Below are 19,382 nucleotides of genomic sequence, written 5' to 3'. Positions count from 1 at the left end.
ACGCCGTATATGGATAATCCTAATTTAACGACGAGCCTCGCGCTCAGAGAGAGAGAGAGAGAGAGAGAGAGAAAGAGAGAGATTCATATTTCAATTCGAGAACTCGCCGCGGATGTCACGCGACTGGCAAAGCGACTACCGCAAAGTCAGAGTACGCGGGCGTCGAGCGGGCAAACACGAAACGCGTTCTTAGGTTCTTCCGTATATATAATCTTTTGCGATTCTCATTAGGCGGCGGAAGAAAAGGAGGAAAAGAGGGAGGAGAAAAAAATTTCGATAATTTCAGTTTTTGATCGATACGCGACGGATGAGTGCGCGAAAAAAAAAGCGCCGGCGTGTCCGCGGGAATTACGCGATGTTGATTAAAAGCCGATAAGGCCGTAGAGAACCGGCCGAACGTGAAACCGAAAACGGGAGTGAATTTATTACATGTACTCGATCGTTTTTGCGTGCGCATAAAATGAAGCCACCGTTTCCAAGACTTCCCCGGAGTGACGACACTCGATTCCCCTTCGTCGCGGCGGCGACAACGACGACGATTTTACGCACGTATACGCGCGCTCGCGCGCAATGTAATTATAAATTCTTATTAACTTTAAGCCATAAAAAAACGCGCGCGCGTCTTCCATTAACTCCGAGCGGTCAAAACGTGAGCAGGATAGGAGGAGGATAGGAGGAGGAAAAAGAGACCGAAACGGCCGGTCGGAAGATCCTTTAACGAGGTCATTTATAAGAAAAAAAGCCACTTGTACGTAAGTGCTAAAGAGCAAACGGAAAAAATGAAATGAACAAGGTTTCACTCATACATAAATTATTCCTATCGTTTTCTCTCTCTCTCTCTCTCTCTTGAAAATTAACACGCGCCGTACTCGTTTTTTTTTTTATTACCATGTGATGTTGTATAGGCGAGGTTTACGTAATAGATTCCGCAACGGTGTTACGAGAGATTATCCTTCGCGCGCGATAATTATTATTTAACACTCATTGATTTACCGCGCGGAGACGAGAAGTCAAATTTCAGCGCAATGACCATTTCCCTTACCGCGCGCGAAGTCTCTCTTTTCCCGCCGATGTTTCGCGCGTAAATCATTTTTTTAAACAACGCTCGCGACGGAATTGCGACGGTTTTTTGATGTGTGCTAACTCGCGTCTTTTTTCGCGGCCGATGACGACGACGATGCCGTCGTCGGTAACCGAGTAACCAAGTAACCAAGCGACCAAGTAGCAGGCACCGCGGAGACTCGCGAGAGGAAGAAACGCGATAAGAGAGGAGACAGAGAGATGGCTGAGAGGGAGAGAGAAAGAGAATCGTGGAAGAGGAGCCAGCAGGCATCGTCGGCTTCGTAGGAAGAGTAAGAAGAGACGCGTGCAGAAGAAGAAGAAGAAGAAGAAGAAGAAGAAGAAGAAGAAGCAGCAGCAGCGAACGGGCAGAAGCCCGAGAAGAGGAGCACGAGGAAAAAGAGCGACGGAGGCGGGTTAACGGCCTCTGGAGCGCAGTGATAAAGAGTCCGGAGTGTAGCGCCGCAGAGAAACCGCAGCGGAATTCGAACCGGCGTAATGTTCGCGACGACGACGACGACGACGACGCTCGAACCGTTTCTTCTTACCTGAAAAAAAAGAGAACAAATCGCGCAACAACGAAATTGCAGCAGAAGAAAATCTTTAACGAAGGACGAAAAAATATTAATTTTTCTGCAGCTACGCGTCGCCAAAATATCGCTCGCTCGATCTCGAGGTGCTCTCTCTCGTATGCCAAATTTTCGTCTCACGATGTGTGCGCGCACACTGTGTCTCTCTCTCCCCGCTAATTTTAGGCGCTCTCTGAATGAGCATCGAAGACTCGCGCATCTATTCGAAGAGAAGGAAGAGAAGCTCGTGAGTTATCTTCGTTTTGTTCTGTTCTTCTGCTTCGTCGATCTCCTTTGGCACGCTCGCCCGCGCCGATCTCGTCCCGTTTTCCCGAATGTCCACCACAATCGGACTCCGAAGAGGGTCGACGACCCGGGCACGAACGTGTACGAAGAGATGGACGGAGGAAAGAACAAGAGAAAAAAATTGAAAAAAATTCTTTGAACAGTTAAAACAAAGCGGGGGAGGGGGAAAATGATCAAAGATCTTATTTAATTTCCTTTCTATATTTTTAGAGCGAAACTGCGAAATTTTCTATCGACTCGTAGATAGTCGCTGTCTCGAGTCGATTTCGCGCGACGACGTTGCCTCGCGATTAAACGACGTTTCAGAGGCGAGTCCGCTAAATAGAAGTCAACCTAGCGCACTCTGATTCGTTATACGCTAATGCGCCGCGTTAATGTCGACCGCGCTGCGCCCACGTTAAGTGTAACCGGATGTTGCGAACCGTACCAGCAAGCCTTGGAACGTGACTCTCGCGCGCGACACGTCGGAAAATCGCTAGCGAGTGCCGTTTCCGATTTTTCTGAACGGCGCCTAAATAAATTTTATTTGTCTCATTCGCGCGAGCTTTCAATCTTCAATTATTATCTCTCTCTGTTTTTCACATTAAAATTAAAAACCTTTGTCCTTGAAATTTGTGCGAACAACAACTCAATTTAACTCGAGACGGAATCTTTTCTTCTGTTTCTCCTCGCGGCGTTTTCAGGATTGTCGTGCGCTTGTTGTTTGATATTGTATTCGCGCTTGGGAACACACACACACACACGCGCGCGCACAACGGGCTTACAGACGCGTTGTTCGCCCGAGGCGGCATTAAATTAGTCAAGTAACCGAGCGGGTGTGATAAGCTCGCAAATTAGGTCTTTTTCTGCGTAATCGTCGGCGCGGTAGCAACGAGACCGGAACGGTCAGGGCCGACGAGCAAGGACCTGATACGATCGAGGATCAACACGCCGTTGCTAATCACTCGACGTGATAAACTCGCGCGCCGAGGGATTTCACGTTCGCGTTCAGTTATGCATAATAAATAAATATGTTTGTTCGCGTGACGCGTCGTGTGTATATTAACGCGATTAGTAAGCGGAGCTGATTTTGAATGCGCGAATGTGTGCATGAGAAAAACGTTATAGTGGTGTGTTGCTTTGATATAATTAATCTCCACGGTCGGGAGGAGAGGCAACGAAATTAAAAGCGTTTCCAAACCGTAACGCAATTAGATGGAAATATTTAAAATGTGATTATAAAAATAGATGTGTGTGTAATATAGAAAAAATATATATATTGCGAGATAAAGCAACGCGAATGTATTACGAGCGATTATATCCTTGTGTGAGATGACGCGTTGCTCATCCGCGACTCATTTCTAGAGAACACTTTTTTCCCCAAAGGAATTAAATTCTTCCGATCCGATCTTGCGTCACACAATGTGTGCAAATATATGCGATTAGTAACACATGTCGTTCGAATCTGTCTCGTAAACTTTCTCTTTCTTCCTCGGTTGTTTTCTTGTGACGAACTCGCGTCCTGTCCGCGCCGCGACCAGAGAAAGGTATGTGTGTGTATGTGTGTGTACGTGTGCGCGCGCGCGCGCGCGCATGCACCAGGCGGCGAGGAGGAATGCACATAAACGCTGACTACGGCGAACGCAGCCTCGCCTAGTTGCGCCACACGATCGAATGCAATTAAATGTTACTATACACGTTGCGCATAAAGATTCGTAAAGGTACGTAAGGCGTGACGTTTCTCCGCGGGTTTGCGTCAGCCTGTCGCGCGTTCCTTCGTCGTCGCGATCAACAAAAAATACACAAGCGCGAAATGACGTCTCTTACAAAAGCCCGTAACAGACTCGATACTCGGTCTTCCGACTTCCCGTTTCGCAATCTTGGCGCGAACGAGATTCTCAGTCGATGACTAGAGCGATGCGAATTATTTAGGAAGGAGGAGGAACACATTGTCACACAAATAACGAATAAAATTTTTAATGAGAAGAGACAAGAGCATGGAGACAATTGGAACGTAGAAAGTTTTAGTTAGGAGATAATGATTTTGTCGTGTTTCGATTCTTTGAATCCTTTTCGGAATAGTCTAAAATTTTAACAGTAATTTACAGAAATAAAGAAACAATGTCAAATAGCTTCTATTTTTAGAAAATTTATCTTATAAAAAGATCACTCAACACTGTGTGTTTATAAAAAATGTTAATTTAAATTTATTTTACGAAAATAAACAAACATGAAACGCGTATAATTGTAGACAGTAAGTAGTGGATATGCGATTAATTAATTTGTTATTCTCGAGAAGGTTCAAGGAACTTAATTTTTTACTACACCTCGTGATGAGTGTCTAGCGTGCGTTCGGTAAAGACGTCAACGAATGATCGATGAAACGCGAATATAGAAAAGCCGATCTCTTCCACGCTGAATTGCCGATCTCCAACGATGATTCGGCGGTGTCTGTCACATCGTTGCGTCCGCGGTCGCGTGTCATTTGAATGATTTTTTGGCGTTAAAATACATCGCTATACGCACGTTTTGTGACGGACTTTACGTTAGAGGCTGTTTGAATCGCGAACTAGGAAGCTGCACACACGGAATTGACCTTGTGACGTCACTCACTCTCCCGACTCGGGGAATGAGAAAATGAGCTGACGTAGCGCGCGCCACGGCGTTTCCTATGCTTGCCAATGACGTCGCGGTTGTAAGTATCGCGGTACGGGATTTCAAGATAAATCGATTCGATCAATGCCACGCAGCGCGGCGTGATCGGCGACCTGCGGAGTATCTAGTGAATTGCCGGGATCATTTTTCTATCCGCGATCTCCGGCGGGGTCTATTAAGCCGATCGATATCGCACATTGTTGACTTCTATTGCCACTATCTCTGTACCCGGATAAATAAGAAACCGCCATTGTTTTCCAATTGGACGTACAATGGGTCAGGATTGATACGTATATTTCTGATACGGCACCGATTCGCGCGCGCGCCGATTCTAGAATTTTTATTTTTTATTTTTATTTCGCACAAACAAATCGATTAAGTGCCGAGAATTTCTGTTCTCACTTTATCTGTGACACGTTGTACACGTATCTCTTTCTTTGTTTTTTAATAAATTACGAAATTACCTGACTTTGGACCGCGAGTTCCACGTGAAAAGAATTTGTTATTTATACGGTGCGCGCGCACAATTTGTCAATGTCGCTCGATAAGGAATTCACATCACGGGAACCGGGCGGTAGGTAATCTAATAAGCAATTCCGACGTCGACATCTCGATTCGAGCGGTGCTGAATTCGAAAACCATTCGCATGCGATATCTGTCCGACGTATCGACAGAAACGATCACTTCGCGTGAGGAGCGCGACCGTGAGATAATGGGCGCGAGCGCTAATAGGAACGCCATTCCGCACGTGTCGGGACTAATTTGTATACATATATACATACATATATACATATATGTACGTACATTCCGCTCGATGAAACCTCTGACACGACAGCGAGACTCTTCTGGAAGAAAGCAACCGCGATCGATTCTGACAAGTTGATTGAGAGAGAAATCCGAGAATTTATTCATAAATTTCATCGACATTCGTTCCACATAATTATTACATCAATTGATCTCCGAATTGTCGATCGATTGTAAAAAAAAAAAAAAAAAAATACTTCCTTTGAATTTGATTGTTAAAAATTCTCAAGAAAGAGAGACACTCTCGGTCGCAGAAAAATTTATGATATAAAATATACTATTTATCATCTGACAGTTTGACTTACCTCGTGTTGTACAGCCGCAGCAATCGGACGTGATATCGGACTCGTGAAAAAGTTGTGCGACGAGAAATATCACTTCAAAGACATTTACATACAGATCGTTTATCAATGTAGACGAGATTTCGCTGGTAATTACAAACTGTCGCGAATCAAAAAAAAAAAAAAAAAAAAAAAAAAAAAAAAGAACTGGATTCCATGGCGTGCGAATACGCGTGATAAGCTTCGAATACTTCTCGCGGTTAAAGAAGATTTATTCTTAAGATTTAATACACAGACATTTATCCAGTGTTAGAATATATTTAGAATAAAATTAAGTAACATTGAAAAAACACGCTCGCTCGAATGTATCAGGTCATTGGAGCGATCAAGCATCTGGACATTAACGATCGGGAATCGCGAGGGATCGGGGACGGGGGGTCAAGGTCGGGACGATCGAAATAAAACAACAACAGCGGTGTCATTATTTTGTAATAATAAAATGTATTAAATAGATAGTGGCAAAATACTTATTAAACTACAATTTTCTTCCGTGTGTTACACGAGACTTCGACTCCGTATACCTGGGGTGTATACTGAGAGTGTTACTTGTTTTTTTTTTATTTACGTAACAAAAAAACAAAAAGAACAAAAAGATCATCGGGCGGAGAAAACGGTCGGCGCCGGAGACATCTCGAGGAACAATAATCAAACAAAAAAAAAAAAAATAAATAAAATCAATAATTCCAAGAAATCAAAGCACATAAACTCTAGCAATCTTACTTTATCATGTTTCTATCTATCTATTCTCTCTCTCTTCTCGTTTCTCCTCAAGACCGGCGACGCCGTTCCCGACTCCTCTTCCCGTCACAATTCTGTGTTTTTCTTTTCTTTCAAGACCTCACTGACAGACCTAAATATGTATTTTTATCATCATTGGTTATGGTCCCATTGTGGATTCGACCGAAGCCGTTCGAGCGTACCATTTTTTTTTTTTTTTTTCCACAGCAAAGTGAGATAGTGTCATTTGTAATAATCTTTTTCGCAGAATCAAACGAGGATCGCCAATCAGATTGACCCTGTCAATAAAATCCCGCGCGCGCGCGTATATTTCCCTCTCTCTCTCTCTCTCTCTCTCTGTTGTCTCATTTTTAAACGAGGAAGAAAACTTAAGAATAAAAAAAAAAGCAAACGACGTTCACGAGAATCGACGTGAACGGCGATCGAATAAATCTATGCACCGCATGACAATTCAAACTCTTCGAAGAGAGCTGAAAAAAAAAAAAACAAGAGACATCGCGCGCGAGTGGAGCTCGAACGACTTCCGTCTGCCTATCAATTGGCTCCCATTTATTTTTCTTTTGTTTTTACATTTCAATCGTCGCACGAATATACAATTATTTTAATAATATATATTGAGGACACTGTTTTCTCTCACAGCTGAAAATATATATTAATTATATCTTGCGCGCGAGGGTGAAACGCTCGCTTCGCCCCGCGCGCGCGAGGATAATTGGCCGTGTATCACATTTGAGAGGCGGTATTATTTATTATTTAAGTATACGCGAAAAGAAGCTCCGGCTTTTTTCGTCTCGATTTTCTCTCTGTTTCGGGTTTACTCTTCCGTTTGAGTCGCCCCAGTGACTTCCCGAATCGACGGCCGACGAGAGAAAAGCCCGGAAAATCGGACGCGTTACAAAAAAAGGGAAGAAACGGGCCGCAGACAAATTCGCATGTGTGTGTATGTGTGTACACATATACGCATATTCATATATACATATACGTGTGTGTACACGCGTTAAAACGCGTGTGCAAGTGTATACAGGCGGGATTGTTTAACAATATATATGGGTTTTTTATTTTCTTCTCTGAGAGCCAAGAGATCGACCTGTTTCACATTTATCGTAACGCAAAAAAAAAAAAATTACACTTAACGCGTACATCTCTGTGAATGAAGAGCACAGTATAAAATATTGTATAAATATATAAATACGTGATTGAAAAAATAAATATATTAAATTAAAAAAGACATACACGTAATGTATATTATTTGTTATTAATTAATTATTTCGGTATATTGTTATATTTATATACTCAAGTGGGGATTATAATAATAATAATAATAATAATAATAATAATAATAATAATAATAATAATAATAATAATATATGAAAAGATATGTCGGTCAAGTCTATAACGAAGGGGTGGGGGTGGAATTCGGAGATTGGAAATAAACGCGAGGCTTGGCCGGGGGTGCGTGTTGAGTCCTGCGAGAGACGCGCGATGGAAGCTTATTTTTATTCAATAAATTAACACAATTCTTTAACTACTAACAATGAAGCAATAAATTAATTCCAAACTTCAGTTTGACGAGAGATATTAATATTGTATCGCATTTGAGAAACCACTTCGAAATATATATATCACGGAGTATCAAACGCGCTGAAAGATAATGCGTGTGACGTGATTATATAAATGTACAAACTAAAATTAATAAAAAAAAAAAAAACCCAAAGCGACGGTAAATCAAAATTCTATGAAGCTAAATACATATAATATATATATATATACATATATGTATATATATATATATATATACATATTAGATGCGATCCCACCTTCTGCGTAAGCGACTACGTACATCTTATATTTCATGAACTCTGGGATATAAACTTCGGTGAAAATAATGGTAACAATATGTATGTGTGTGTGTATATATATGAGATAGAAATTATAATAATTTAAATAAATAAGGTATATATATATAATATGTTATAACAAAGAAATGAAATTCTAAGAAAAAAAAAAACAGTATTTCTCAAGCTCGGTAACGCCGATCTCGGTGACGAAAAACGGCGATTTTCTCGCCCTCTTTCGATGTTTTGTACATAAAAAAGGAGGGAAAAAAAAAACAAAATAGTCTCACGCATGCATTCAATTTCGTAAAAAAAGACTTTCAGGGTCCGTTTAAAAAAATCAAAGACAAGTCATTCAACAAAGAAACTTAAAGCTCGCGTGAGATCGGCGATTCCCGTTTTTCGCTTGCTAAGTAGTGGCGGGGTTGCAAAATCGAACACGACGACGTATGTCGAGGGGGAAAAGGGGGAAGAGAAAAGCGCGTCCTCGGGACTCCGATCGGAGCACATCCAGCCGGTTAATTGCAGGTGGGTATGTCGAAATAACCGTCGTCGCTTTCTTTTTGTCACTTTCGTCGGTTCCTTCGATGATTGACGAGAAAAAAAAAAAAAAATTGTTATTTTGCAAATGCACTCGCGGTCATTCGTCAGCAGAACGTCGTTCCCGGCGACGTCAATCCCGAAAAACACGCGTCCCATCAATGTTTCTCGACATCACGCGAACGGGCGGATTATACAATCGCGATTTTTTCTCACTCACCGACGAAGAGTGACCGACTTGACTAAAAGTCGCATCTTTTTCCGTTCCATCTTACGCGGTTGTCTCTCTTCACGGCGCATCTTGCTAGTCAGTTACACACTCGTGCGCGTCAAGAGAGACTTTCACTCTCCGCATCTGTCTCAGTCTCTCATAATCAGCGTCTCTCTCTTTCTCTCTTTTTTTTTCTTCTATTTCTATCCTCGCGCCGATTTCTAATCGCGCGAACGCTGAAAGATCACACGACTGCTTTAGCTAACTTCGTAACGAAAATTTTCTCCCAAGAAGTTCGAAAACTTATTCTGATCGCGCGAGAAGCTGCGCTGAAAAATGTGATTCGATCCAATTTCAGAACGTTCTTTAGAAAAAAAAAAAAAAAATCAAAAAGTTACTTCTATTTACATTTTTATTTCTCGATAGGTAGATCTTTCGAAATTCGAGTTTCCTCATCATTTGTTCTCTTTAACCGCAATTGTTGCACGGATACTTTGACGGAACAAACCGTGACTCTTGTATGTTAAGTGATTACAAATAAATACAAGATGCGCGCGAAGAGGGACTTTGTTTTTGTTTTTCACGGCGACGAGGATCGAAATCGTGTTGATTTGCTACTGAAGATATTAACAATTATTGAGAAGATACGTAATAACGGTAAGAGCGATCGGAACGTCGAAGGAAGGAACTGTGCGACGTCCGAAAAAACGAATAGGTATGCAAACTTTGAGGTGGAAGCACTCGCGTTTATCCATATACGGAAGAATAAAGGGGGGTAAGGGGATGGAAGATATAAAGTAATGGGACAATCGGTGAAACCACCTTTCGATAGAATATTTCATAAGGGTAAGGCAGCGTTGATTTTGTATGTGGAACGCGATATAATATTGCTTAAAAATAATAATAATAATATTGTATCCATATATACTAAGCATAGTTAATTATTAATAATAAAAAATTATATTAATATAATAATAATAATAAAGTAAATCTATAATATAACAAGTTTCGATATAAATTAAACGAAAACACTCGGTGTGTATATATGTGTGTGTGTGTGTGTGTATCTTGGCATTTAAGAAGAGTTTAGCGCTTATGTACAAGAAATCATATCTTCGATTAATTTTTTTCTTTCTCTCTCTCGGAAAAAAAACTGTCAGCTTTGTATTTGCATTTTGCTTTCGTCGTTAACTCTGTGTTAATTTAAATCGATTCGCATCGAGTGTGTGTAACGCGACGCGACCCGGACACCGCAGATCTCTTACTACCGGGATCGAGACACATTCCGCAACTGTACAAGTTCACAGGCTCGTATCGCAGAGAACGAAACGCGTCACCAAAAANANAAAAAAAAAAAAAAAAAAAAACATACAAACGAAACTTTTCTTCCTCCGTCCGTGAGAGATCGCGCGGTGCCCGGGACGTCTCGGACTTTTTTTTTTTTTTTGATCTATCTCTCTCTCTTTCTCTCTCTCTCTCTCTCTTTCTCTCTCTCTCTCTCTCTTTCTCTCTCTCTCTCTCACACACGTTTTTTTTTTTATCATCTTCCTCTCCGTCATTTTTATAATATTCGTATATGGATATCGTGGATGGACAAAATACCATCCCCTTCGTACGCTCTCGTTCACTCGCTCTCGCGCTCTCTTTCTCCGTTCCATTCTGCGTAGCTCTATATAACAATTAAACGTTTCTATATACGCAATAGTTTTTATCGTATGCTTTAACATATGTTCACTTTATAGTTATCACATTTTTTTTTGTTGTTGTTGGAAAGAACAATACATGTACGAAGCGGAGAGACACCGGCATCACCGTCGCGCGTAAAAAGCTTTCCTCTTTGCGTTCTCGTCGCGATTAAATAACACACGTTCGTTAAATATGTGTAACGCGCGCGCGTACAAGAAAAAAAAAACAGAGAAAAAAAGCCAAAATCTCACGCGACGTAAAAGATGCGGATCCTTCATTTATCCTATGAAGAGAGGAACGCTCGTCGGTGAAACCGATGCGGACCGCGCAATTCGATCGAGTAATGTACCCTCTCTTTCCTACGAGTATGAATATACATATATATATGTATGTGTGCGTATATATTTTGTAATATAAAATATATTAAAATAGCTCTTATTTTTCTTATTACTTTTATTACTATTTCCTACGCACTTATCGTATTATCGCCTGCTTTCGAGACGCAGCAAACTTTGCGAATCAAAGAGATGCGCACAATCACACCAGCACTTTTCCCCCCTCGTCTCCATCCGCTTCTGTGTCTCCACTCTTCCTCTCTATACCTCGCGGTATCACAATACTCGCAATACACATTCGCACCGTGTGGGCAAAGCTTAGACCACCGCGATTATGGAAGACAATCGAAGTTTATTGAAGGCACTCGTTTGAAGGCTCTCTCTCTCTCTCGATCGCGGCCGAGCCGACCGCACTACGCGCGCGCGCACCGAAAACGGCACCGAATGTATTTCTGGAATTGTTTTCTACAAAAATCGTCGTCGTCATCATCATCATCATCAGTCACTCCCTCGTTCACCCTCATCGCTTAGACACCCACTCTCTCTTTCTCTCGCTCTCTTTTCGCTCAAATAAATAAAAAAAAAACTTAGTCTAAATAAAAATTCTACCTTACTTCTAATCTCTATTCTACTCTACAAATTGCTTAGAAAAATTAATGATCGAAAGCAAAAGCTCTTTGTTTCAGTGAATTGTATACATGTTTATTTACGCGCGATGTTCCGTTTTTAAAACCCAGTTTACACACGGGCGCGTTTTCAACTCGGTAAAATTCCGTAACGTTCTCGCGAATGCCGGTGATATTCAGTGTGTAAAAACGCCGGCGAAAAAAAAATAACAAAACGCGAATGTTGAGTGCAATAAAGTAAGACGCCAGGTTAAAGATCAGCGCGGTCAGTCAAAATGCGCCGAATGTTTTTTTTTCTTTTTTTTTTCTTTAGAATCGAAAGCAGCCACGAGATGGCAGAGAAGAAACGTGTGTCGGATCCAGAAATATTATTTCGCGACAGATTCGCGCATTCGGTGGCGATATATCGGGTGCCGTTTGCGGTGCGTTAATCGTTTTCACCCGTCTCTCTTTCTCTCTCTCTCTCTCTCTCTCTCTTTCTCTCACTTTCTCACTCACACATGCACACTTTCTCGCTCTCTCTCATTCTGACACAAGAGCTGCTCGCTCCTGTCTCTCCTTTCACTCTCGAGACGACTTTCGCCCCGCTCTTTCTCACTCCTCCGAAGAAGAAACTCGAAGAAACGTAATCATATGTTATTTGGATATTGCAACATTTCACCTGCCCCGGAGGAATCGAAAATAACGTCGCGGCGCGCTCGGGAAGATCCAACGGCAAGGAAGGGCGGCAGACGCGAACAGAGGGAGAAGGGAAAGACGAGGTTTCCGAGGACCGCGGAAGGGAACGCGTTACACTGAAGATTCACCGAGTGAGATCAATGAACAATTTGTTTAAAGGAAAAAGAAATCACGTCTCGGAATACATATATAAGCTTATACGCTCGGTTTACTTCGGGATCGTCCCCTCCGATCCTTTTCGCGATTTCCTTCCCTTTTTACCTCTCCTCGCGCCCACCGATCTCCATCTTCGAGACTGAGCGAGCGGACTCACAGACTTCCGGGTTGATATATATATATGTATATATATTTACTCGTGTTCGCTAAACTCACGTTTACTAAATTATAATACGAATATATTTACGAAGAAGAAGAGACGATATATTAATAATTAATTATATGATATCTAATAATAATAATAATAATAATAATAATAATAATAATAATAATAATAATAATAATAATATAGTACCTAAATAATATATTACAATAGTACAGTGATAATATATATGATGATTATGGTGGTAATAATAATATAAAAAAGGAATAAACCAGGGTGTGGCTCAAAGAATGAAAATGAAGAAAACCTGTCGTGTGCTCAGAAAAAGCGCAACTTTTTTTTTCTCTAAAAAAAGAGCGGCCGATGATGATCAAAGGAGAATCGCATCGCGCGAACCCCGTGTATAAAAAAAAAAAAAATTAAAGAAGACATTCCTCACAAACAGTTCATTCACTGCGGAGGAAAGGTATCATCATATTCAAAAAGAAAAAAAAAAAAAAAAAAGGAAGCATCGAATCAAGACTCAAAGATTTTCATCAAGATTTTGTCCTTAGGAACGCGAAACTCACCCGAGAGAGAGAGAGAGACAGGGAGAGTTCGCTTCCCTTCCTCTTAGCTCGCGGTGCAAAGTCCGGCTGCTGGTCTAAATCTTGAGATTGTCGAAGTCGCCCAGAGTGCTGCTGATCCTATTGAACACCGGCAATCTGGATTCGGTGTTGGGCGACAACGGTGACGGTGTTCTTGGCGCCACCTCGTCGGACGCCATGTGATTGCAGACGCCGTTGTTGCGCGGACTCGGGCTCTGTCTCGAGCACGCGAGCAGACTGAAATCCTGGCCAAAGCTGAACGGCGTCGTCTGCAGATTCGTCGTCTGCTGGCTGCAGCCATCGTCGCCGAAGAAGTTCGGTATCGAGTTCGTCGGCGACTGACTGAGGCTAGAAGACGGCGAGACCGAGTCGGCAGAGCTGCCGAGGGAGAAGGTCGGACTGAGATTGAGCGGCTTCGGCTTTGTTGCACCGATCACCGAATTCACGTGATGGTGCACAGCCGCCGCTGCCGCCACGTGATGATGATTCGTTCCCAAGCTCAACGACGACGTTCTCAACAACGGCGGCTGATTGTAGGCGTTGACATTGCCGGTACTGCCGAGACTCAGCGAGTTCGTTCTCATAAGGTTCGACGTGGTGGCCGCGGCCGCGGCCGCCGCCGCCACTTGCGACGACGCCGCGAGCTGTTCCAGCAGGCTCACGCTGATGTTGCTGGCGTTGTTAGCACTGGCGTTGGTTGCGATGCCGTTCACCGCGGTTGCTGCCGCGGCAGCGGCAGCCGCGCTCATCAGTGGATTCAAACCGACGAGATTGGTCTGCGTGGTCGAACCGCCCGTCAACTGGGCCGTCACCTTCTGATTGTGTATGCGCGCCTCTTCGAAGTTGTGGATGAAGTGGCAGCGCGGCCCGTACGGGCAGAAGCCGATTGTGTGGAACGTGCGGCACAGCTCGGTCTTGTACTTGGGATGGCGGGCGAGATTACGCAACTCGGTATAGCCGTGCGCGAACTGACACTTGTCGCCGTACTTGCACGAGCCGTTCTCCTCATACGGCCGGCACAGCTCCGTCTTGTAGCGGGACGTCGGTTCGCTAACGCTACGGTCCAGTTTTCGATGCTGCTCCATCAAAGTGGTCATCAGAGAGGTGTAGCGTTTAAGGGGAGCGTGTCCATTACTGACATTGTTGCCAGTGGCGCCGTTGCTTGTAGAATTCGACGACGTCGACGACTCCTTCGTCTTGTTCGAGGCTGCGTTCTGTAATCAGAAAGAAGGAGAAACATTGATATAGATTTATACGTTCTGAAAAAAAATTCTTACTCACTAATTATAAGCTCAAGAGAGTGCGCGTGCGTTATCGCGAATGGACTGTGAGACCACATCATGCGTGGTAATCCGAGACACTTGAAATGGCGTCGCGAATGATAACAAATAAGACTCGACGATTTCGCGAAGTCATCGTTCGGCCGATGAGAGATAGCAATGCCAAACAAGTCGGATTGTCGCTGCTGCACGATTGTTTCGGTGCGAACAATGCGTCGTTCGCTAAGAAATCGGAAGGCGAGACACGTTGCGACAACAGTCGCTTACGCAAGCGGCTGTTTGTTGCAGATCAGCTTTGGGAAGATCCTATGATGACACTGGAATCCCAAAGCACTTTGTGTCCCGGTTTTCACCTCTTCGCTTTCGAGCCGATGCGTTCGCGCTATGACGCGCATCGACAATTGACGACAATTGTGCAAACCGTACCGTACAAGTTGCGTATATTATGCAAATTAAATGAGAAGGACAAGAATTCAATAACGTGTTTAACGTGAGAAAAAGAGAAAAAAATATATTAAATGTGCTACACCGCGTTAACTTCGAGGTTTTCGTTATCGCGCTCTTTAGGGGAGAACGGAATTCTTATCTCGATTAGTACATAATCAGCACCATAGTTCAACGCACTAAAATGGGTTTGTAATGTAACAAAACAGCAATGCGAGAGATCTCGATTTTTAAAAGTCAATAATCGCGTTCTCTCGTTATCTGTCTCGCGCGGCAGATAAAATAGACAACAAAACTTAAATAGAACGCACAGATAGTCGCGGTATCTCGAGTGATACCACTTCAACAAACGCGATTGCCAACAATTTTCATTCCGCGAGACATCTCCCAGTCCTAGATCTCGCGCTTGTGCGCGTAAACGCGATTTCACCCGATCGTTTTAACGACAAAAAAAAAAAAGGAAAAAAAAATATATGAAACAAACCGATACTCGATATCGCGACCGATACTCGATATTGCGACCGTTTTTTTTTTTTTATCTGAAAACCGACAATCAAGCAAAAAGCGATAAGCGAAAAAGCGACGCCGGTTATTTCACAAGCCATGAAAAAACTGAACCCAAGAAAACTAAATTTACAGTTTCGCAATCTTTTTTCCCTCTTTTTTGTAAGAGCAGATAAAAAAAAAACACGTTGACATAAGGCGGTTTTTATATAAAACTCTTCTCACGGAATCGGTTATTCCCCGGAACCGGCTTTTTTTTCGGCAATTGTATTTTATCGCCGAGCAAACTATACACGTTTCCCCGAGAAATTGCGTTCGAACAAGTCGTTCTGATTCATCTCGCGCGCGAGAGAATCAGTATCTCTTCGGGAGGAAAAAAAAAGCATTATCATAAATTATGCCGGTCTCTCATATGGAGTTTTAAGACGATTTGAATTTCTATTATACGCGCTCCTCTTTTAAACGTGCGACGATGCAGGATAAAAAAAAGCTTCGAAGTGTTCGTAACAATGTCATGCATTAAAAAAAAAAAAAGTGAAATCATTTAAATATTAAAACGAGACTCGTGTGTGGAAAAATCTTGAATGTTGAAACGCCGTTGCGCGCTCGTCAACAGCATGAGTATATAGAAATATTTTTTTTAATGATTTTTAATACTACAACCAAGTTGCGAAATAATAACACGATAAGTCACGTCGAGTATGAGAGCGCGTGCGTAATAGCTCGGGTAAGAAAAAAAAAAACGAGACAAGAAAAACGTGACGGCACCAAAAATCTCTCGTCAAATAAACGTCGACGACGTGTGAGCGTTCGGCATAGCGTCTGTTAACACGCACATACTCTCACAAATCTCCGAAAAACTGCGCGCGTTTTCCCACACACACACACACACAAATACACTTTGCGCGATAATTACAATCGTTTGTAATAATAAACATTTAAGAACCTGTAAATCCTTCCAGATGTTATCGCACGATGAGATAAGAGCCTAAGAGCTTTTAATCTCTGCGCGTATCGCCGGCTCGATCGATAAACGATCAACTGATTAATGATATTTTATTACACACACACGCACACATTTTCTAAATTATCATTTTTTTTAACGACCATAATCATTAGCATCGGATTTCGATATTTTATCAACGTGCGTGCGTGTTTCACAAGTTTTTCCTTCTCATTATATTTCGATTATCCCGGCCGCTCCAGCTGACATCGGCAAACATCGCGGCCACGATACGTGCTCGATCGTGACAGTCGCTCCAGCCACCGAACTTACGTTTTCATTCGGTCGCGGGAACGTTTATTGATGTTTGCGAAAAGAGCCCGGGGACGTGTGAGATTGCACGCGAGAGTCTGGAAATTTCCAGCAACACGTGTGCGCTCTTGAGAGAGCGGACTTGTTTCCCGATCACGCGCGTGTGTGAGTTCGCGATATTAACGATTCCCGCCGATGTCGATGTGCGTTTTTTTTTTTTTGTACATCACAACCGCTCGATCGCGCGCACGATATTTTACCTCGCGCGCATAATAAATCTTCGCGCACACACAATCCGACGAGTGTATATCGCGTATCTAATCGCGTCGATTCGCAAAGACAAGGCGGTTATTTGTTTTCCGACACACTCGTTGCGTCGAGAAAATCTCGCACGTGCGTCAAAACGCGGAAAATTCATAACCGACGAGGCGATACGTTGTTGCACAATTCTCTGTTTCGAATCGCATTATAGAGATCGGTTTAGTTTCTGCTTTATTTCGTGGTATGGGAGTAAGAAAAATTACGTTTATTTTTCTACGAGTTAATTTGCCGCGTGTTGTAATTGGAATTTCTATATTTGGTTTTGAAGAGAAATTAAATTACCAAAATGACTGGTTACATTTCGCGAAGTCGTTATACTTCGGACGTAATTATACCGGCGGTCACAATAATTTGTAAGCGTGAGATTCCTGTACGTGTCTTCGAATGTTAGTTAGCGGCAATTCTTGCGCGCAATTCCGAGAATCTTTTTGTCCCAATTAATGAGCGTGTAATTAATCAGCTTCCGCGAACTCTGATTACTTCTTAATAATTCGCAACGGGATGAAATATTGTGACAAGTGTTTTTTTGAGAAGTGAACGCGCACGCGCAACAAACCGCTGTCGTGTCAGTGACCCTCTCCCTCCTCTTCTAAGAGGAGACTTTAATAAAAAAAAAAAAAAAAAAAAAGAAATAAATCTCCATCACTCAAGTTTTGTACACACGTATTTTTTTTTCTCGACGGTATACGTTACGCGTACACTGTGACGAAAGAGAGGAAGAGAACCGTCTCTATGTATCGGCGAAAAAGAAGAAAAAAAAATAAACCGGTTTTTCCTCCTAAAGGTTACGGATCCCGCGAAGTCGGCGACGCGTACAGTCGCGCGAGCGCGCCAGTGCCTCTCTCTCTCTCTCTCTCATTCTCTCTATCGTTTCTTTTACGACCTTTACACGTCGTGTGCCGATGAATCACCGTGTATCACGGAGAGCCAGACTATACCTACTTACCACGCGAAAAAGCACGGGGCTAAAACGCGCTCGCGGCTGCTCGCTCGGGAAACGAACGCGCAATTCCGCGAATTTAATCTCCGTTCGTCGTAATACACGTGGCCGGGGAGAGGGAAGGGGAGTTTCATTCATCTAATTCATTCCGGCGAAACGTGAGCGGTGTGGAAATAGAATTTCTATTTTTAGATGTTCGCGCACACACACACACACACACATCGACATACCCCCTTTTCCCAAAGGACATTTGATTTTAAATATTTCTCTTGCGAGAGTGTAATCGGTAATTAATTTAACACTCATCTTTTGCTTTTCGCGTCGTTGACGATGCGCGTCGCGTTCGTTTTATGTAGACGCGCCGACGGAGTTCCACTTTTATTTGTCCGTCTCTTACTCATTGCGCTCGCGGGTAGCTTGATATAATTCATACCGCGCGCCGCGCGTTCCACGTATCGAATGTTGTAGACAATGGCGATTATTTAAGAGTTTGTTTGCAGATATCGATCCAGTTAGTGTGGGAAGTCGGTGAGTTCATTTTGCGAAAGTGGCGTGATACGGCCGCCGATTACGAGCTGAATGCGTGATTCATGAGCGCAATTATGCGCTCATCGCGCGTGCATTGTGGAAAGCAAAATGTGATATGACGTGTAAAACAAAAACGGTGAAAAAGAAAGACAATTATTTTCAATAATAATAATTCCAGTAAAATACGCCGCTTTCCTGAAACCATCTCTAATTAACAGAGAGAGAGAGAGAAAAAATAAGGAAACAATTGCTTATTAAGTCGCGGCAAATGGAAATTACTTGGAAAATGATCAGCGCCGTAAAAAACGCTATTTATTGAAATAAATTGCTTATTGTTTACGAAATATCTCTCGTTACTTCGTCACGCCGCGTGTGTAAATACGCGGATTGACAAACCGTGGAAGTGTCATGTCGAAATCGTCGTCAAAGACACTAATGACAGATAGGTGCGTACGAGCAATTTCTTCGCACGAGGACGACACGTGCCGTTTCGAGAGATCATTACATATACAGAGAGAAGAAGTGCGGGATTCGAATAGGGCAAAGAGAGGTAAACACGATCGACCACGCGCGGAGAGAAGAGAAACTCGCTCGTTAACATTTCGAATACATAAATCGAGACTGATACGAAAACACGTTTTTCGAGAGACGCTTCGGAATATATATTCGTGCTCTCGTAATCTTGGAAAAATGTAAATAGCTGGGAGAGGATTCGTTTACACGAGGTCACGCTTTCACTCTAATGGCGCGCGATGCCCGAAGGGTTAGAGCAACGTCGATGTTTTTCAAGGTCGGTGGACGGTGAAAGTGCGCTCGCGGAGGTGCTAAAAGTAACGCCAATT

General features: G+C 42.8%; 1 protein-coding gene across 1 annotated transcript in view; it reads right to left on the bottom strand.

Annotated features, from left to right (window-relative positions):
- Window positions 1-12,883: 12,883 nt before the first annotated feature.
- Window positions 12,884-19,382, bottom strand: part of LOC109852489 (mRNA decay activator protein ZFP36L2) — a 24,361-nt gene continuing 17,862 nt past the window's right edge. Inside the window, exon 2 of the mRNA XM_020423686.1 lies at window positions 12,884-14,482. Coding sequence (XP_020279275.1) covers window positions 13,325-14,482 — 1,158 coding nt within the window. The 3' untranslated portion in view covers window positions 12,884-13,324. The remainder of the gene's footprint in view (window positions 14,483-19,382) is intronic.

The sequence above is a fragment of the Pseudomyrmex gracilis genome, unplaced genomic scaffold (assembly GCF_002006095.1).
Source record: "Pseudomyrmex gracilis isolate BER0280 unplaced genomic scaffold, ASM200609v1 scaffold_30, whole genome shotgun sequence".
NCBI lineage: Eukaryota > Metazoa > Arthropoda > Insecta > Hymenoptera > Formicidae > Pseudomyrmex > Pseudomyrmex gracilis.
The sequence above is the reverse complement of the archived record's forward strand: the minus strand, read 5'-3'. Positions and strand labels throughout refer to the sequence as shown.